This window comes from Hermetia illucens, chromosome 3 (assembly GCF_905115235.1).
Source record: "Hermetia illucens chromosome 3, iHerIll2.2.curated.20191125, whole genome shotgun sequence".
NCBI lineage: Eukaryota > Metazoa > Arthropoda > Insecta > Diptera > Stratiomyidae > Hermetia > Hermetia illucens.
Window position 1 is genome coordinate 29,643,678 of NC_051851.1, and position 21,615 is coordinate 29,665,292.

The following is a 21,615-nucleotide window of genomic DNA, read 5'->3' on the forward strand; positions in this document are numbered from 1 at the left end:
CCAAAAACGAGTATTCCTTGTTCACTTGTATGTGGAGCAAAGGATCTTTTATTTATTTATTTATTTAATTTAACGGACAACAGAGTAAATTCCAATTACTTATTGTTCTCTGGAGGAGGAGAAAGCAATAATCTTATCCTATGCTTAAAACTACTTAAAGTAAAGAAGTTAATAGAACCAAGCTGTTGTGCGTTGTAATTTCGGCGGAGCCTGGGAATCGGAGAATGAAAGTAGACTTCGAGCTCTGCCAAAGGCACGTTGAAAATGTCTGTGTTACGTGTGTTGTAAGACGCAAGACGGCAGGTGATGTTGTTAGGGGCGGAGCCGAGAAACCCGAGGAAAGTTTGAACAAGTCAGAATATCGTAACGCGTTTCGGGTATAAAGGTTTTATGTTCATCTTATGTAAGAAACTTCAACGTACATTTTCCTAACCGTATATAGCTACAAATCCAACATAATCCTTTATATTTTCCAAACTACAAGACATACGTACATATTACAGCCATAGATATTATCGTCACCCTAAACAAACAAACTGCTTATTTCCGAATACTGTAGATATATATGCACGTATATAAATTGATCGTACCCGTACACCCTCCCGTGCACAAAATCATTCATATATACATATATATCACGTATATCAAATACGGTTGGTTTAATGTACAAATATATCTATCTGAATTAGACTCTACCCGCAAACCTCATTAGCACGCATATACTATATACCTACATACACACACGTCTGTTTGGAGTAATTGATATTCATATACAAATGACTAAAGAACTAAAACAAAATAATCCTTTGCGACCCCATTCATACGAAATCCCTTCGGTGTGGTATTGACGAATAGATATGTGATGATGACGTCATACACGTTGTAGAAAAATGGCATTTTCACCCCCTATAACTTTATTAATAATAGCTCGATTATCTTCAAACTTGATCAAGTTGTGCATTATATTATCCCTTAGCCCCATACCGAATTTTCTACTTCCGGGATGAGCATAAGGGGGTTGCCGGGTAAATTTATACAATGTGAAAATATGCTATTATTAACTTTATTTGTGCAGATATCGGAACCGGATGTATTGTGAGGTATAGATTTCGTAGAGATGCACCATTTTGATTTTTTTTCAGATTTTTCGGTTGGAGAGGTTCTGAGAACGAGACCTGTTACACTTTTTGAGGGTAATATTTTAAGCCCCCACTCCTCTACGTTTCACCCGATGTCAAATATCAACCAGTTTTGAAAAGTACTAATTAAGCCCTTTAATTTGCTACCCCACATGGCCACATTTTATGAAAAAAAAATTTGCAGCCTCCATTCACATGTATACGGAGCCTCAATTAAACTTAACAAAAACAAACAAGTCGGAATACCGGAAGCTCGCGCTTCGGATATAAAGGTTTTGTGTTCATCTTATCTAAGAAATTTCAACGCACATTTTTCTATCCGTATATAGTTACAAATCCAACATACTCCTTCATATTTTTCCAAACTACGAGCCATACGTCCATATTACAGCCGTAGATATTACGCTCACCCTAAACAAACAAACTGCCTATTTCCGAATACTGTACACATATATGCACGTATATCAATTGATCGTACCCATATTTCCGATTTACTTCTTATATCTATCTGAATTAGGCAATACCCGCAAAGTTCATTAGCACGCATATACCATATACCTACATACACACATGTTTGGTTGGAGTAACTGATATTCATATACAAATGACTAAAAACTAAAACAAAATAATTCTTTCCGCCCCCATCCATAAGAACTCATTTCGTTGTGGTATTGACGAATTGACATGTGGTGATGACGTCATGCAGGTTGTAGAGTGCACGAAATTCATGAAAAATTGTAAAGTTTCACCCCCTATAACTTTGTTAATAATAGTCGGATTTTCTTCAAACTTGACCAAATTGTGCACCATGTCCTTCGTTACACCTATGCTAAATTTTGTACTTCTGCGATGAACATAAGGGGGGTGCCGGGTAAATTTCTAAAATACGGAAATATACTATTATTAACTTTATTTGTGCAGACACACAGACACAACCGGATATATTTTGATGCTTAGATTTCATATAGATGCACTACTGTCATTTTTTTCGGATTTTTCGGTTGGATAGGTTCTGAGAACGAGACCTGTTACACTTTTTGGAGGTCACATTTTGAGCCCTCACTCCCCTATATTTCACCAAATATCAAATATTGAATCAGTTTCGAAAAGTACTAGTTGAGACCTTTCATTTGATACCCCACATGGCTACATTCTGTGAAAAAAAAATTTGCAGCCTCCTTTCACCTGTATGGGGAGCCCCCCTTAAACTTAACACAAAATAGCGCCAGTTACTGCATGTAAAGGGAACGGTAGATCACATACTCTTGCCAATTTTCGTGACAATCGGTCCAGCCGTTTCCGAATAAATCGCGTGTGACAGACAGACAGACAGACAGACAGACAGACAGACAGACAGACAGACAGACAGACAGACAGACAGACAGACAGACAGACAGACGGACAGACAGACATCGAATCGATTCTAATAAGGTTTTGTTTCACACAAAACCTTAAAAATGGCGCCACGTCACCAATTTTCGTGACAATCGGTCTAGCTGTTTCCGAATAAATCGGATGTGACAGACAGACAGACATTGACTCGATTCCAATAAGGTTTTGTTTCACATAAAACTTTAACAATGTGCATAAATCCAGATAGGACCTACGCTGTTTTAGGAAGGAAATTTTCAGAAAGCGGAGGCGGGAGGAGTGGCCCACACGAGGGAAGCTTTTCTTAAAGAAGAAGGAACGGGTGAATTTATGTTGCACATTTTCAAGGGCAAGACAATCACAGTTGCGGAAGGGTGTCCAGATCACGGAGCAGTATCTGATGGTATTCCTCACTTTCTGACGTTTAGCGCTCAACCATTAGTCGAGCACCAATGAACTCCAGGTTAGATTGAAGAGTTAGATTGAAGGGAAACACAGTTCATAGACGACGATATAGCGGAAAACAGCTTAAGGGCCCGGAATAGATCCCTGTGGGACGCCAGAGGAGGGCAGAGTGCAGCTGTCAAAAGAGACGCGGCAGGATCGATTGGAAAGTTAAGAGGCAAACCATAAAACAAGTGGTGTAGAAACTTTTAGAGACGAGAGTTTGGATAGAAGTATCTTATGATTTACAGTGCCGAAGGCTTTAGCGAAGTCATTGTAAATGGTATGTACTTCTTGCCGTGAATTTAGACATTTGGCAACAAAGTTGGTAAAGTCAAGCAGAACCTACGCTTAACAAAGGTGTGTTGCTCTTTCACTATGTGGTGGCTAAAGTGGGCGGACAACCAGTCGCTGAAATATCTTTTCAGGATTTTGGAACAGGAGGAGAGAAGGGAAATGGGTGGGTAATTCTCGGCAAGCGTACGATCGCCACTTTTGTGTATGGGGATGATGAGAGTCTGTTTCTACAAGCCGGTAAAATGATTCTCTTCGAGGCTTTTGTTGAAGATAAGAGATAGGGGAAGGGAGATGGACTAACCAGTTTTGAGTAAAAAGAGGTTTGGAAGATCATCGTAGCCCGGTCCGACATTGTCATCAAGTTTACCAATGAGGTACTCGATAAGAAGAGGGGTAAGAAGAGGAACGGTAGGCGATGCGGGGCAGGCTAGATCCAGTATCGGGAGAGATTTGGAGGAATAAGGAGGTACATAGAATGAGGAAAAGTAGCGGCAGAGTGAATCATAAGATAGTTGGGGGAAGTTAGGTGAGGAACCAGTGAACTTAATGGAAGGAAGGGATAACTAGGCAGGGCAGCGGGAGTTGCGAATGTGGGACCAGAAAAGTTTGGGGGTTTCCGTGTTTTAGTGAGTCTTCAAAAGTGGTCAAATATTCGTTTCTGGATTTACGTATTAAGGATTTGACCGAGGAACGTGGAGATTTGAAAAAAATAAATCAGCAAGGGTTGTAGAAGACAGGAACTTTTTCCTCGCAGTGTGTTTTTTGTGGACTTCAGTGGTGAACCAAACGGGGTAAGAGCATACGCACTTAGTAGAGCCTCCTCATCAGGATCAGATAAAGGTGTTGAATGCTTGGTCACGTGTAAATGGATAGAGGAGGGAAACGCATTTGATTGTCGCCAGGGCAGGATGATGGGCGTCAGGGGCAACATAAGACGGATTAGGAAAGACACCGCACTGGAGAGTTAGACAGGACAAGGTCAAGAGTGCGATCTATGTGGTTTATAAAAAGGTTAAACTGGAGAGCGTACAAGTGTACATGAAAGTAGATAGAGGAAGGAAAGGGTGGGTGGAGTTATTAAGGAGGGAGGTCAGGCCAGGAGTAATGGGCCAGGAGAGCATGGGAAGATTAAAGTCACCACAGAGGATGAAATGAATTGAGGGGACGACTTTTAGACTGTATAGCGCGGCACAAACCTTTCAGAGATTCATTCACTCTGCACTGCGAAAGCTTCACTTCTGTTTCGTATATTTGGATGGTGCTTTGGTCACGTTTTCCTTTGAGTCGGAGCATTTAGAACACCTCGAGTGCATTTCTCAACATCTCAACGTCTCCTTGAGGTCAATCTAGTACTTCATGCTGAAAAGTGCAAATCCCTACAATCGCAGGTAAGATTCTTCGGCCACCTGATTACCCCTAAAGGCATCCAACCGGCCCAAGTCAAGGTGCAAGCTATTTCGAGCTTCCCGTTTCTATAAACTGTTAAGGATCTCAGAAGGTTCTTAGGCATGTTAAACATCTATCGTCGTTTTTTGGCCAAGGCGATAGTTGATGCCTTCATGTCTGGGTTGAAAACCAGAGACTCCCGTCTGATTGTGAGGTTCCCAGACGGTATCCAAGCGTGGCTGACGTGCCTAGGGATCTCCAATCCTGGCCCTTTCGAAGTCCTCGAGCGAGGCCGACAGCATTATGGCCTTAACTTCGAGGCACGGTCAAACGGGTCTCCTTGGCTCAACTAAAGCCTTTCGTCCAGCAACAAAGCGCAATTAGGAGAAGAGGCGTGCGACGCGTCATTTTGACTTGCGGAAGCCAGGTTGAGGCAGGTTTGAGCCAGGTTGAGGGAGGTTCAGTGTTGTGGCGGAGCGTGCAACTTGTACGGACGCGCGCAGGTGTGAATCGTGGTGCCCATGACATCGGAAAAACATTTTTGACGACGAAATTTGAAAATGGAGTAATAAAATTTCAGATTTGGTAGTTTATAATAATTTAATAAATAATTGAAAAAATATTGTGATTTAATAATTATATTATAATTTCATGGATAACAAGGGGGAGCAGTGTAATGAAATCATATTACCATATCGTCCGTGTACGCGATGGAGGTAGCTTTTGAAACCAATATTTAGTTTTGCATGTCCTACCGACGTTCCTACAATATACAGTTTGTAGTGTCGACCAAACTCTGGATTCAGGATTTCTCAGTAAGAACTCGTCAACGATGTCAGGTGAGTGTGATTAATGTGCTTTGTCAGCAATGACTTTCATTTCCAAGGGATAGTAAGCCATTTGCCTTGGAATTCACTTTCACTTGAGAGTCGTTAGTGATAGAACTTTATAATTTTCTTACCTCTGGGTGTTGTAAGTCTTACCTCTGGTTGGTTTCGATTACATTGATTTCGTGGTACTCGTTTTTTCCCAAGTAGTTTTTACAAAAAGTAAATATTTCTAAGACTAAGTGAAAATGAGGCCTCGCACCGTTTGGGCTTATTCTGGTGAAGCAATTGAATGCGTAGATAGTACAGAAAACTGGTGCGATTAAGCCATAAATAATGTACCAACATTAAGGCTGACAGGTATATCTTCTGAATTCACTCTTTGGTATAATATGTTCTTATCGTTCTATATATTAGGAATAAAATTAACAACCCTGCTTTGAATTTTTTGTGCAAAACAAGTAAAGTTTATTAAAATGGTGCAAATTCCTTATAAAGGAGGTCAATAAATTATGGTATCACGGTCAATCATATTCCTTTTTCTTAATGAGCATAAGAAACAATTGGAGAAGAGAATGAGGTCTTAACGATAGCGTGTCCTGGGTAGGCAGCAACTGGGGCAGCAGCATAAGCAACTGGAGCTACAGCCTTGGCGACCAAAGGAGCACTGTATGCTACTGGAGCGACAGCCTTGGCGACAAGGGGAGCACTGTATGCTACTGGGGCGACGGCCTTGGCGACAAGGGGAGCGCTGTATGCTACTGGGGCGACAGCTTTGGCCACAAGAGGAGCACTGTATGCTACTGGAGCAACGGCTTTGGCAACAACAGCAGTTCCCAATGGTTGACGTTGAACGACAGCGTTGAATCCATTGACTGGGTCAGCAGTGTAGTCAACAATTCTCTTGTGTCCATCGGCATCGATCAAGGAGTACTGACCATGGACAACATCTCCATCACGAGATTCAACTTGGCTCTTTGAGTCTCCAGTCAAAGCATCTTGGACATCATAAGCGAAGTTGTATTGTGGATGTGGATCATATTCATCGACGGATTTGGCCAAGACTGGAGCAGCAGCGGCTACAACGGGAGCAGCACTGTATACTTGAGCGGCTGGCAAAAGTCCTGCATTGGCGACAGCAACAAAGGCAAGAGCAACAACAAACTGAAATCATGAAGTTATAGTGAATTAGTATTCAAGAAAAACTCCGATACTTTTGGAGGACCGGCTAAAAAATCACAAGAAGTTCCGTTCGTAACGGCAGGTAACGTGTACCACATGAATATTCCAATTGTCGTACACCTTAATTGGCTCGATTTGTATACTAACCTTGAATGACATTTTGCGATTTTACTTATGTAATAAGTTTTATAAATGAATGTTAAACTTGAACTGACTTCAACGGTCCACCGGCTTGAGCTTTTATATGGTCGTCCATTTAGGGTTTTGGGGCGATGGAATGGCATATTCGTACGCACGTAGGTCTGAGGCTGGCATATTCTCCAAATATTAAGTGCACAGTGGGAATTATCAAGGTGAAAATTTCATGTTTTCATGTAGAAATTGCAAGTAGCCGGTGAATTCGGCATAAATGAAAAGAATAAGTAGCAAATGCAGTTTCCAAAGGGCATTGAGGAAACCCAGGGGGTGTGCGGTTGGGACTGAAGTTTTGTTAACAGTTATTGTGTATTACGTGTCGAGTATTAATTTATTTAACAAATTTATTAATGAAAAGAATTCATACAATTTATGACTTGGAAGTTTAATTTTTTTCATGGTAGCCCATTTAGTCAGCACTTCCGGTGGGTACCTTACTAATTACAGCCAATTTATAAAGTGTAAGTAATAGGCGTTTCCCCTAAATAAATCATTTTCTTTGAATATCGGACACGGTGTTCAACTTGACATTTAAAAGCACGTTGGATATGATTAGCCTCTGTTCATTAATGAAATATTCATAACTCTATATCACATAGAAATATATTGTGCCAACCTAGATTCTAGATATTATTACCCAAAGATAAACGTGATTGTGGTAATTTCAAGATTCTGATCGGTTGAACGTGCATATACGCACGTAAAATAATATAATAAAGATGACTGACTAATATTCTAATGAATTCAATCAAACTAGGTTTTGAGGAGTTAAAAAAGAGCAGACTTTCAGGATTAGATTTCATTCCAGAAGAAACTGAAAGATCGTTTTAAAAATGTTAATCAGATGACAGAAGACAGAGGATGGGACAGAGGACGGAGCACAGGTGGCGATGGACAAAAGATAGAGGACAATCGTCTTTGGTTAATTTTGGAAAGACTTGGATCACTTCCTTTACGTAATTTTGGCTGCCAAATTGGGCGTTTTACTTTTATTATACACAATTTTTATATGCCATGAGTTTTGGTTCTCTGTAGGATACAACTTACGAGCATAATTAAGGAAAACAAGAACTAGAATGAAAGCGAGACTGTTTATGGACGATCGAGGGGGTGGATGGTAGTCTTTCAGACTAGTGCCTCAGGTACGAAGCCCGAAGCCCGGCGCTTCATGTATAAGAGGTTTTGTTCCTTTCTTATGTGAGTATATTTGAGTGCAGAACTATTATACTTGTACGTAGCCCGTAATGTATAATCTATATTACTGCATAACTCTTTTTAGGATAAACTTTAGGACAAACTTAAGGGGGGTTTTGGTCAATTTCTCTAAAAATATGGTAGCATGCTAATATTATCTTAATTTGAGTAGATATAGATATTGAGAGTATTTTGGGGCCTGGACACCTTATAGAGGTACTTTCATGATTTTTGTTTGCAGATTTTTCAGTTGGATAATTTCTGAGAATGGGTTCTTTAAAGAAATCATCACTTTCGATCTATCGCACTCCTCGCCTTTCGAACAAATGTCAAAACTAAGACTGGCATCGAAAAGTACTAATCAGGACCTTTCATTGGCTATATTCGGTAAAAAAAAATGTACATCCTCTTTTTCATATATGAAGACCTCCCCCCACCTCCTTAATCTTAACATAGAAAGATGTAACTCACTGCATATCTGGGCGTTCACAGTTCCCACCCTTTTATCAAATTTCATGTCAAACGATATAGTCGCTTTTGAAAAAAGTGCGTGTGACAGACAGACGGACTGACTGATGTGGCTTCTAAATAATACTTGCAAATTATTTGAATGAATAATCTGTAACAGATTACTTCCAATTGCCGAAAAGGAAGGAGTTCTCTATGAGAATCAATTCGGTTTTCGAAAGACAAGGTCAACGACGGATGCAGTCAGGCTGCTGGCTAGCACAGCTAAAGCCGCACTTGACGGAGAGAAATGTTGTGCAGTGACCACATTCGATGTGCAGAACGTCTTCAATTCTGCAAGATGGAGCAAAATACTTGAGTCCCCAACTTAGGCGGGCCGAAGTACCTTGTGCGTATCGTTGCCCAATTCTTAATCGATAAGCGTCTGTGCTGCAAATCAAATGAAGGAATGAAATTATATCAAACGAGATGTAAGATTTCCTCAAACGTCCGTCTTAGGTCCACTCTTGTGGATTATTATGTATAACGGAGTACTGACACTAGATCTCTCTATTGGCGTGGCGTCTATTGGTTTCGTGGACAACATTGGTGTGGCGGTTGTTGCACGTCTTCTGGACGAAGTTAAGCTTGATGCTAATGGAGCAGTCTGTGACATTAAGCCTTGGTTAGAAAGCATTCTCTAACCAGGACTTAATGTCATACTTAATGTCTACTTCTCGCAGAACATAAGACGGGAGTAGAACTTATTACCAAGCGGAAGAAGTGCACGTCCATGAAGATCAAAGTTGGAACAAAAACCATTCATTCAAAGCCCAAAGGCTAAACTTCAAATCACATGTGGTGTGTGCAGCAACCAAGGCATATAGTATTAGTGTACTGATTGCGAGAGTGTTACCAAATATGGTGGCCAAAGGCCGAGCCATCGACTCCTTATTTCAAGGGTGGTCTACTCGATCCCACTGTATGCAGCCCCTGTGCGGGCGGATGCACTGGAAAATACAACAAATAAGAGAGAAATAAGCGTCTTGCGTAAAAGCACTCCATTCATTCATTGGAGCTAGGCTGTACCGGAACTAAAAACGTAATATGAATTTTGGTATCATTGATAACGATGATGTTGGATCTGTGTTACTTTTAAGATTACAGTATTCATGATTTTTCCACCACCATTTCATAGCGTTTTCACTAGTCGACATTTGGAGGGGCAAGTAAGCGGACGAAATCTGAGAAAGAAACAAGACCTAACTACATTGTAACTGAATTGTAGTAAGAAAAGTGTTGGAAGCCAACACTCTGATTCAGCAAGTCAGTGAAATAACATTCGACTTCCTAAAATCTCAAAACAAAGCTGCCTAAACGTAGAATGAACACGTTATGTGTTGCAATCTACATAAAAATGAGTTTCTGATGGCCAACGTCAGTGAAAATGATAAAATCAATGCCAGTGAAAGCGCCCTGGTTAAAACTGAGGGATTTAAATAGTTCGAAGAAGTAGCTGACATTTTTTTTGATCGACGCATTGCTTTTCACCCATAAAATCCTTCTGCTTCATAATCGAATTTAATTTAATCTACCTCTGAACCATAGTATCTAGCGCAACTGTTCTCTATATATGTGGTCCTGTCTTGCGCCCTTTCAGCTCAATATTTGATGGTTCTTACGTCACTTTTCGTGTCTTCTTTAAAAAGTTTTACTGCTTGTCGCTAGGTTCTCACGGATCCCATCACAGTTTGGTCAAGTAGATAAAGTGTCCAGTTTAAACCTAGAGTGGTACCTCGAGAAACTAGGTGAGGTTAGAATAGACCTTCCAATACTTTCTCTCCAACAACCCCGGATGACAACAATCAGCCTGCATTTTTATCGATCCTTTCATGAGCGTTCCCATTGCTGTTACTACCAACTTATAGTCCATATAGATCTTATTTTGGCTTTTTTATCTGCGATATCAACTTCCCTAGAGTTAAACTCATTTCGAATGCTTTGCCTCCGATATGCTCTACGTGCTGCTCGAATCTAAGTAACAGATGATAATGTCGACAAGATAGGCGGGAGACTGCTGTATTTTTAATGAATTGAATTGGCTTCACTTTCTGTATCCAGGTTCATAAACGCGAAATATTTGCTGCTGCTACTCCTTTTGAAAATCGCATTTTCAGCCAAGCTAGTAACTATTCGATGTCATTAATGGTTGATCTGACTTTACAGAAGCCCTTATCTGAAAGTGCAATCTGCCGTAGATTAACACTTTCTTGTAGTGTTTAAGGGACATATGGGCATATAGAAGAATAATTCACCTAGAAGTTCACTAGGCATAAGTAGTAGTATCTGTTTTTAATGTGCCGAAAATGTCTCCTCAGACACTCAGCGAGCATGTCCGATCTAGACTTCATCACGGGTGTGAGAACTTCATTCGATTTGTTCATCCTTTATACAGTAGATTACTAGCAGCTCCTTTCTATTGGGTAGTGCCACCATATCAAGAGATGTCTGAAAGTCGTCAGTGCCCTTCCCTTGCTGAGGGAACAACCTTGCGATGATGAACTGCGTGACGTGATAATTAATTTAACCTTGACTGCCAATCAGGAAAACTCCATCTTTGGGATCAGTCAGTATATGCACCTTCCGGCTTGCACCGTACCTTACTTCCTTTGGTACACAGTCAAAGTGACGGAGTGCTTCAGTAAGCGACGTTCCTTGCGAAATCATTGTCCTGAATTTGTGCAAGTGCCTGTCTGCTTCCGTTCTGGGATTCTATATTAATACTTTTTAAGATGTTGCCGCTTAGCATTTGTTTTCCGTGGCTCTACTATGTCAGAGAGTAGTTATTCGAGCGATATAACTTTCTGTGGTTTGATAGAGTTTAGGATGGTTTCCCGATTTGTAAGAGTACACCCAACCCTTTCAACCATTGCGCCAACAAACTCCTGCGTTCCTTGCTAGTCCAAAATTCTTCTCTTCCTCTCACAGATAGACAATCGGGGCTTGGAGAAGCTTTTCAACTTTAGCAGGTTTACATTTTTGAAGTATACTCTATATACCGTTGTGCTCTTACTTTTTGCTGCCATTGATGTGTCTTAATTTGGAGAAATCCTTTTCCAAGATTTAAATATGAAGAGACCTTAAGTGGCAGTATTTCCTTTTGCTGAATTCACGACGATTATATGTGGTATAAAAACCGTCTTCTTCAAGCCTGCTTCAAGTACATTTAAACTGACTTCACTACTCTCCTTCATCATTATTTCCGGTGAAACTTTACAATCACTAGAAAAAGCACCTCCGTTTGGTCATGAAATGATATACGAGGGAGGGGCATTCACATCAGCTTCACTAATAGCTGTGACGGAAGGAGATGTCAAATGAGGCTACATTTTGTTGTGGACGACCTCAGGATCCGAGTTAGCGAGTATTCGGCGCTAATGATCCTTTCTGACACTAATCGTGCGAGCGCAGTGGAGTCTTGTACATAATTCATGCGAGTTTATCCGTACATCGCGATATCGGTAAATGATTTGGCTTTCAGGACCACTTCGGTGCAATTTTTGATGCGTCGAAGTTGGGGCACTTAATCTTTGTTAATGACATATAAGGGAATCTTCGCGACCTGGCTAGCAAAGACACTATCAAGCGGATGCTGAATTTTATAAGATATTACTACAGGCTAAATTATTTACATAACAGGGTAACTGTGGTTTATTTCAGAAACATCAAGACAATGCATTGATGCATTTTCTTTCGCATCCCCAGCTTATTTTTCCACTTGCGATGAACATAGTGCAATTAATCTCCCCAGCAGAATAATCACGATATTTAATATTTTTAAATCGACATAAAATAATATAAGATGAGTATATTGATTACTATTTCTACTTTTCTATATTAGTTTTCAATTAATAATCCTCTATATTTTGTCTTCTGTTCTACAATACATATATAAGGTGTAAGGAGTGACCTTTGATTCTACATACAATTTCGAAATCATTCAAATTGCTATTTGAATATTTTATAACTTTATCTAATATTTTAAAAATCATCCTCTCAAATAATTATATAAACTTGCATCCAAAAACTGGAATGATCATATACTGGTTCCAAAAAAAATACATTTAATTGAAAAAATAAGGATGCAATCATTCGAATGGCTTGGGAGGAGCACACGAAATATGCAAAAGTGTTTCCATATTGTATTTAATTTAGGTCCAACTGGGGACAGACGAAACAATCGTATAAAAGCGTGATTTGCTTTACCATTGCAGTCAGTGTAAATCAACCTCTCAAATCCATAACATACTTATTACAAAGTAAAATCGCAAAATGGCATTCAAGGTTAGTATGTGACCACAGACAGACAAAATGTACCATAATCAGAATATTCAAGTTGAATAATTTAAGTTTGCAAAGGCAGAGAGCAGACGATATACCCAGTTCGGTTTGACACCGATGTTAATTTAGAAATATACTGACGATCTTATTTTCTAATTATTAATTTATTATAATTTCATAATTCCAGTTCGTAGTTGCCCTCGCCTTCATTGCTGTCGCCAATGCAGGACTTTTGCCAGCCGCCCAAGTGTACAGTGCTGCTCCAGTTGTAGCCGCTGCTGCTCCAGTCTTGGCCAAATCCGTCGATGAATATGATCCACATCCACAATACAACTTTGCTTATGATGTCCAAGATGCTTTGACTGGAGACTCAAAGAGCCAAATTGAATCTCGCGACGGAGATGTTGTCCATGGTCAGTACTCCTTGATCGATGCCGATGGACACAAGAGAATTGTTGACTACACTGCCGACCCAGTCAATGGATTCAACGCTGTTGTTCAACGTCAACCATTGGGAGCTGCTGTTGTTGCTAAGGCTGTTGCTCCAGTTGTTGCCAAAGCCGTTGCTCCAGTAGCATACAGTGCTCCCCTTGTCGCCAAAGCTGTTGCTCCAGTAGCTTACAGTGCCCCACTCGTCGCCAAGGCTATCGCCCCAGTAGCATACAGTGCTCCTTTGGTCGCCAAGGCTGTAGCTCCAGTTGCTTATGCTGCTGCCCCAGTTGCTGCCTACCCAGGACACGCTATCGTTAAGACCTCATTCTCTTCTCCAATTGTTTCTTATGCTCATTAAGAAAAAGATTCTGATTGACCGTGATATTATAAATTATGGATCTCCTTTATAAGGAATTTCCAATATTTTACTAAATAAAATCTGTTTTGCAAATATATGTCGTCTTGTATTATGCATGTATATTACTGAGGTATTTACTGGTAATTGCAACTAATATTATAGTAAGGCAAGATTCTAGCTAATTATTCCTATATTTAGCAAAATTATTAACAAACTGTCCAATAAAATATAATCCGGGTAATCCGGGTAATTCCAAAATACTTACCACTCAGTTATTGAAAAAAATTCAGAAATGAAAGGTTTTGTGTATTTCCCTATGTGAGGAGCATAAAGCATAACGCTGACAGTGCTGCCAGCTTCAATAACCTGCCCAGAACTGAGCGAATAAAATATCTCGGATCAATGTTGTCAGCTAAAGAAGAACTGCGTTTTGAAATCGAAGTCAATGGTAAGCGAGCAAAAGAAATTTAAGATGTAGATTCTGCAGGAGTGGAATTTTAATATTTCACTTGAATGTCAATTATTCTTGTTAATTATGACGTCAGCATCTTATTTATATGGCTTAGGATGCGACAAATTCGGACGAAATTGATAAGTTTGAACTGCTATAACTTTGGCGTTCATGATCAGATTTCCATGAAAGTTGGCAAGTGTATGAAAAATGTAGTTCTCTATATTGTTGCGAATTTGGTAGTCCTAGGATGAATTTAAGGGAGGTTTTTCAGTAAATTTCTAAAAGTTGGTAATATAGTATTAGTAAGTTTATTTGAGCAGATATCAGAATGGGACATATTTCGAGGCCTAGATTTCAGCTAAGCGCACCACCCTGATTTTTTTCGTTTGGGTAGTTTCCGAATATCAGTCCTGTCTCACTTTAAGTGTTACATTTTGACTCCTTACTTGCACACTTAGCAGTTCATGCCAAAACTAATATACTAATCGAGACCTTTCATTTGATACCCTACGCGACTATATCCGGTGAAAAATTGTTTAAATCCACCCTTTGCATGTATGGGGAGCCCCCCTTTAAACCCCACCTAAATTTATGCCACTCACTGTATGCGTGGGATTTCATAGTTCTCATCTGTCCACCAAATTTCGTTCGTATCGGCTTAGCCGTATTGGAGAAAAGTACCTGTGACAGACAGACAGACAGATAGTGAATCGATTTTAATAAGGTTTTGTTTTACACAAAACCTTAAAAATGATAACGTAGAAAAGGCAATCAATGACTGCGAAAATGTGATATTATTAATAGACCATTAGCTTAATCCCAACTACAATTTTATTTTATTATGTATATATATATTTCGGGAGCAACTTACTCCCTTCATCAGTACAAAGCTAGCTTTGTAAGTTGCTCCCGAAATATATATATACATAATAAAATAAAATTGTAGTTGGGATTAAGCTAATGGTCTATTAATTTTGGACTTAACTACAAACTGAAGGCGATATCTAACATGTGTGATATTATTACCAAAATCGGCCAGTCGGCTTGGGCTGACGTGAATATTTTGGATCAAAGCCTCTATTTAAAAGGTTACATGTTCAATATGTGCTTTTTGCTACATGAGGATAAAGAACACCTCTTCTTAGAAAAAATTTTAAAAAATTTAGAATAAAGTATTTATTACATTGGAATATGATAAATAGAGGGTTTTTTTGGGTCCTGAAACTTTAAATAACTTGTTTTCGAAAATTTACATCTTCGAAAATTTGGAAAAATACCCCTTCGAGGTTAATTATTATTGGTACCATTTTTTGAACAAAGTAAATGTTATCAAAAATCCTAAAATAAAATATTTGGATGAACCTAAAGTTAATTAGTTAATTTTCAAATATCGCCCCATTGAGTTAACTATTGTATCAAAATTAGAAGGAAAAAATATTTGAGATCAGCTTGAAACGTATTAAAGATCTGTATGCCATCACAAACCAAACAAGTCCAGAAACCGGAAGCTCGACCCTTCAGGTATGAAAGGTTTTGTTTGCTTTTGCTATGAGTATATTTGACTGCAGAACTATCCCATTTGTACGTACCCCATTATGTATATGCACTTAGCAGGTCAGACTACTCACTTTAGGGTGATATTGATATTTAATTGCAGTAAATTTACATGACAAAGTCAACTTTGAGCTATTGTAACTTTGTTAGTAAGAGTATAATTTTGATTTTGGAGATAACATCCTTCCTATTATATTATCTACTACTACAACCTTTTATAGCTCTTGGATGGTAATATACCATCATTAACTTAATTTGAGCAGATATCGAAAGAGATATGGAGAGTATTTTGAGGCCTGGACACCATATAGAGGCAGCTTGATGATTTTTTTCAGATTTTTCGATTGAATAGTTTTTGAGAATGGGTCCGTTAAAGAAATGATCACAAAACTTCTAAATCTCCTTCCATAACGAATAAGAAGCCCTTCCTGAAGTCAGTCAGGTTCGCCGTTGATCAGCTGCCAATATCTCGCCAATTTTTCCGCCCAGACCTTGAAAGATTTCTCGTTAGCTGGGACAACAATAAAAACTGCATTGAATTTATCTATAATTTGTATGATACCTCCATGCCTCGAACCGGCCTCATTAGAAAAATAAAATTCCCATTCATTTCACCCCAGCTATAAACAAACGTTGAAATGCATTTACTAATCTGCACATGAGCAAGCCTACGTGAAATCAAAATATAAACGATCGTTTTCGGAATACTAGAAAATTTGCTAATATTTAAAAAGATTTTAAAGTTTAGGAGAAGTAAAATGGTTTTTTTTACATAAGTAATTGTCGGGATGGGAATTAAAAAGTTGGAGAAACTAAGGGGTGCTATAATAAAACGTGAACTTGAAAAATTCTGAATATAAGAAAATGCATTTCCTCATCAAGTTGTCACCGAAGAAAGCAAACCAAATGTTGTTCATGTACTTCATCAAAAATTCGGTAAGATTTTATGAAACAGTTAAACACCAAATAATGGAATTATGTTCCATGATTTGACGTTGAAAGGTTTAATTTCAGTGAGATTTTGTTTTTTTCCCGTGTTTTCCCGTGACCTTAAAACTATCGATTTTATGGCAAGTTCCTACCCGCATATCGGATACATCTTTACGCCTACATAACAATCTCAAAGAATTCATTTTCACTGATATAATGCATAAGCTGGTCACTCCATTTATTACAGTAAATATTTTTTGTTTTTCTTTTGCAGACTTTAAGAACATTCAATTTCTTTAGTAGCTGGTAAGTTGGAAGTTTCTTTTTCTACTCGACTTGATGGCAAAGAAGGTATCCTTGGTCACTAAGTTTTCCACAAATTTGTCCAACGTATCTTTTATTGTAGTTAAAAATATTTCTCATCACTATACGAGGATCATTTACTTGATGCCATGCCAAACCTGTCACTCAAAACTGTTGAAAGAAATAACATGATAATAGATAGACATATTGAGTTTTTTTTTCTTTAGGCGTAGTTAAACTAATTGCCAGTGCTGTTTCCTACAAGCTCTATAATTCCGAGGGAACATTTATTATTTTTTACCCTCACTGCTCTTATATAGGTAGAATATCGAATTATACTTATTGTCGCTGACATATATAAATAGATACTGATGCAACATGCCGAGATTTCAAAAAGATTTGAGGAATAATCAAATTATCAATATGAGCTGCCAACCATGAAGAGAGAACCTCACTGTGGAGAGTTGACAGTCGTATTCTGGGTGCTTGAGACTCAAGTGTTTCATATGGTATTATTCAGAATTTGGGGGCAAGGTTGGAAGAAAACCCTTGCGAATGACACTATCGTCTGGTACCTACTTTAAGTCACAGCTGAGAATAAACTGCGGCTTTTGGGATTTTTATCTTCTCTTTTTTAACTGCGCGTTTTAGATGATCCTTAAATCAAAGAATATATATACTACAATTTATTATTTCCATGTGCTGCGTGACTTAACTAAATTTCAACCAGAGAACATTGCTAATCGTAAGATTAGTGAAATTAAAGAAATAGTTTCGGTGTAGAATCACCGATCTTAAGGCCAACATTACAGAGTTTTTTACTCTACTTGTTGTCATTTATTTATCAATTCATCATTATTCTTAAATTAATCTCATATAAACCAGGTTACATCCCAAGCCAGAATACATATTCGTCGATTTCAAGAAATATCTTCCTAACGCAACAACAAGGATTCAATTTTCCGAACAGCCTTGAAGACGTATTCAAAGTTACTCAATATTTCTATTATATATTGTATTTAAGTTCAACTGGGGATAAGCAAAATAATCGTATAAAAGCATGGTTTGCTGTGCCATCCAAGTCAGTGCAAGTCAACCTCTCAAATTCAAACCATTTCCATTACAAAGTAAAATCGTAAAATGGCATTCAAGGTTAGTATGTGACCAATGCCAACCGAACTACTCAATAATTGGAATATTCAAATGGCACAATTCAAGTGTGCAAAGACAGAGAGCCGATCGAATTCACCCTTTTTGGTTTCATACCAATATCAATTTAGATATTTACTGACGATTTTCATATTTTATAAATATTAATTTATTACAATTCTCTAATTTCAGTTTGTAATTGCTCTCGCCTTCGTTGCTGTCGCCAATGCAGGACTTTTGCCAGCCGCCCAAGTGTACAGTGCTGCTCCAGTAGTCGCTGCTGCTGCTCCAGTTTTGGCCAAAGCTGTCGATGAATACGATCCACATCCACAATACAATTATGCTTACGATGTTCAAGATGCTTTAACTGGAGACTCAAAGAGCCAAATCGAATCTCGTGATGGAGATGTTGTACGTGGTCAATACTCCCTAATCGATGCCGATGGACACAAGAGAATTGTTGACTACACTGCTGACCCAGTCAATGGATTCAACGCTGTTGTTCAACGCCAACCATTGGGAGCTGCTGTTGTTGCTAAGGCTGTTGCTCCAGTTGTTGCCAAAGCCGTTGCTCCAGTAGCATACAGTGCTCCCCTTGTCGCCAAAGCTGTTGCTCCAGTAGCTTACAGTGCTCCCCTTGTCGCCAAGACTATTGCTCCAGTAGCATACAGTGCTCCTTTGGTCGCCAAGGCTGTAGCTCCAGTTGCTTATGCTGCTGCCCCAGTTGCTGCCTACCCAGGACACGCTATCGTTAAGACCTCATTCTCTTCTCCAATTGTTTCTTATGCTCATTAAGAAAAAAAATTATCATTGACCGTGATATTATAAATTATGGATCTCCTTTATAAGGAATTTCCAATATTTTATTAAATAAAATCTGTTTTGCAAATATAAGTTGTCTTGTATTATTTATGCATATAATTCCGAGGTACTTACAGGTAATTGCAACCAATATTGAGAATAACTATGTACGTGCTATTCCTGCCTAATTATTCCTATATTTAGAAAATTATTCGTGGAGAGTCGAATAAAATGTAATGCGGTTTTCAAATCATGTTGTTTGTAAAACTGAGTGTCGCGAATATGGCATGCTACTGTGAGGTTTTCAATTTAGGAAGAATTTATTTAAATTCCAAAATACTTATTGGGCAATTATTGAAAGAAATTCAGAAATGAAAGGTTTTGTGTATTTCTTGTGGGTGCATGGTAGTTAGATTGGCAATGTATGTGCAGAAAGATATTAACATTCGATGCCTTGGATTAGAGTAAATTTACATGAACAATGCTACTTTGACCTATTATAATTTTTAAAATAACACTAGGATTCTCACCGAAATCTCCATTGTCTCCCTCCGTATTATAATATAATCCATGTTACATCAATTCTATAATTCTTGGATGCATGTCTTCTTTAACTTTTAACCGATTCCTGCATAATATAGTGATATATTATTAATTATATTTGAAGCGATATCCATATTGAGAATATTTTGATGTCGCTGTAACCATTTTCGGATGTGTGCGGTAGACAGACAGACCGACATTTAGAGAAACAGGCGAATAGTGAACAAATTTTAATGAGCTCTTTTTAGCCAAGTCAAGTCTTAGAAAAAACTACCCAATCTGCCACGTTCTTAGGAGAGAGCGAGTCCTCTTTGTTTGGCGAAAGAGCAGATCAAAGCAGTATGTACAATCACGAGCAGCTAATCATGTATAATTAATAGTCCATAATTTCATCAGGAAACACTTATGGTTCTTGTACTTAACGCATTTCAACGACTTAGTTATTATTCGGGAGTGCAAAATATAGGGAAAATTATAAACATTTGATATGCTGCAAATTGAGCACTTTGCCCTTTACTATTTCAAAAATTGGCTTAAATTATGCAGTGTTTTCTGGTGTGGTTCACTCAGCATCTGTGTCACAACGTCATCCAGATAAAGCGCATAATTAGACGAGGTTTAGGCAAAGAATGAAAAAAAAATAAATATTTAGAAGAATCACAGATAATTATTATTTGCCTATAAATGGCTGTCGGTGTTTATGTGCAAGGTCGCGGTTCAAATCTCACTGAGCAGAGGGATTTGTATCCAGATATCGGTCCACCCAGCTGTAGATGGGTATCTCAGCTAAATTAGGGTAATAATTACGGGGGACCGCAATGTTGACCCTGTTGCCTCCTGCTGTATATTTCCTGTAGTGTAACGTTACAGTTTTGAATGAAGTGCTCTAACATGCTTCAAAACCCAGATCCAATTATATTGCCGCGCCAACAATTACTAGTATTATTATATAATTGGAGTAATAATTAGATGTGCAATTTAATATTAAACAAAATAATAAAAATGATAACGTAAACGAGGCAATCAATGATTGCGAAAATGGAATATTGTTACCAAATTCTGCCGGCAGGCTTGAACTGACGTGAACATTTTACCTCTAAATATTCGCTTTGAGGAATCGACACTGGAGTTCCTTCATTTCCTGTTTCTGAGGTACTTGCGAAGCTCGAGTTCTATTCCTTATGAGCAAACTTCTACGAGTATCTGTAGTGCGGTCCAATTTCAAGCCACGAGACGTCATCAAATCGATAACCGATTGAAACGAAATGTCTTTATCCACAAGAATAATATAAAAGAATAAAACGAAGGAAAGCACTTAATTCAACGATGTAAGCGAAAAATGTGTTTCGCTAAATGTTTTCGAGAAAAAAAATAGACAAAATTGTCAAGCGTCAAATCGCAGTTGTATGCACTACGCCCCACTTAGAAACAAACTTTAGAAATGCGTTTAATAATACGCAGCATGATCATGATCGTTTTTGGAATATTAGAAAATTTCTATATTAAATTTGGAAATATTTGGATACATTTTAGAGTTTAGGGGCAAGTAAAAAGGTTTTTTACATTAGTGAGTGTTGGGATGGCAATTAGGAAATTGGCAGGATTGCATGGGGGAAGCTAAGGACTGTCAGAACGTGAACAAGGAAAATCATCATCATCATCAACGGCGCAACAACCGGTATCCGATCTAGGCCTGCCTTAATAAGGAACTTCAGACATCCCGGTTTTGCGCCAAGGTCCACCAATTCGATATCCCTAAAAACTGCCTGGCGTCCTGACCCACGCCATCGCTCCATCTTAGGCAGGGTCTGCCTCGTCTTCTTTTTCTACCATAGATATTGCCCTTATAGACTTTCCGGGCGCGACCATCCTCATCCATACGGATTAAGTGACCCGCCCACCGTAACCTATTGAGCCGGATTTTATCCACAACCGGACGATCATGGTATCGCTCATAGATTTCGTCATTGTGTAGGCTACGGAATCGTCCATCCTCATGTAGGGGGCCAAAAATTTTTCGGCGGATTCTTCAATCGAACGCGGCCAAGAGTTCGCAAGGAAAATACTGAATATAAATAAATGCATTTCCTCATCAACTTGTCACCGGAATGAAATGTTGTGCATGTCGCGAACCTATGGGTACTATATCTATTTCAAAGCCCTTTTCAAGCACCTCAGATTCGGTCAGATTTTCACGAAAAAGTTAAACGGCAAATAATGGAATTAGGTTTCATTATGTGGCGTTGATAGGTTTAATTTCAGTCAACC

The 21,615-nt window shown here is 38.7% G+C and overlaps 4 protein-coding genes across 5 annotated transcripts in view; 2 read left to right on the top strand and 2 right to left on the bottom strand.

Annotated features, from left to right (window-relative positions):
• The window catches only part of LOC119652753 (larval cuticle protein A2B-like), a 29,310-nt gene that overhangs the window by 1,881 nt on the left and 5,814 nt on the right, over positions 1–21,615 (bottom strand). The gene's annotated exons all lie outside the window — the stretch shown is intronic.
• The window catches only part of LOC119652754 (larval cuticle protein A3A-like), an 89,737-nt gene continuing 74,024 nt past the window's right edge, over positions 5,903–21,615 (bottom strand). The window contains exons 1-2 of one of the 2 annotated variants that reach the window (XM_038057056.1): positions 6,794–6,929; positions 5,903–6,628 (exon numbers count right to left, since the gene is read on the bottom strand). In XM_038057056.1, the coding sequence (XP_037912984.1) occupies positions 6,008–6,628; positions 6,794–6,805 (633 nt within the window). In that variant the 5' untranslated portion in view covers positions 6,806–6,929 and the 3' untranslated portion in view covers positions 5,903–6,007. Of the gene's footprint in view, positions 6,629–6,793; positions 6,930–21,615 lie in introns of those variants that run through there. The other variant, XM_038057057.1, reaches the window with a different exon arrangement.
• LOC119652759 (larval cuticle protein A2B-like) lies at positions 12,728–13,710 on the top strand. The gene is made up of 2 exons (XM_038057066.1): positions 12,728–12,826; positions 13,011–13,710. Exons 1-2 carry the CDS (start codon positions 12,815–12,817, stop codon positions 13,611–13,613), a joined length of 615 nt encoding a protein of 204 aa, XP_037912994.1. The 5' UTR covers positions 12,728–12,814; the 3' UTR covers positions 13,614–13,710.
• On the top strand, positions 17,944–18,897 carry LOC119652761 (larval cuticle protein A2B-like). Its single transcript, XM_038057069.1, has 2 exons — positions 17,944–18,006; positions 18,196–18,897. The coding sequence occupies exons 1-2, from the start codon at positions 17,995–17,997 to the stop codon at positions 18,796–18,798; spliced, it is 615 nt and encodes a 204-aa protein (XP_037912997.1). The 5' UTR covers positions 17,944–17,994; the 3' UTR covers positions 18,799–18,897.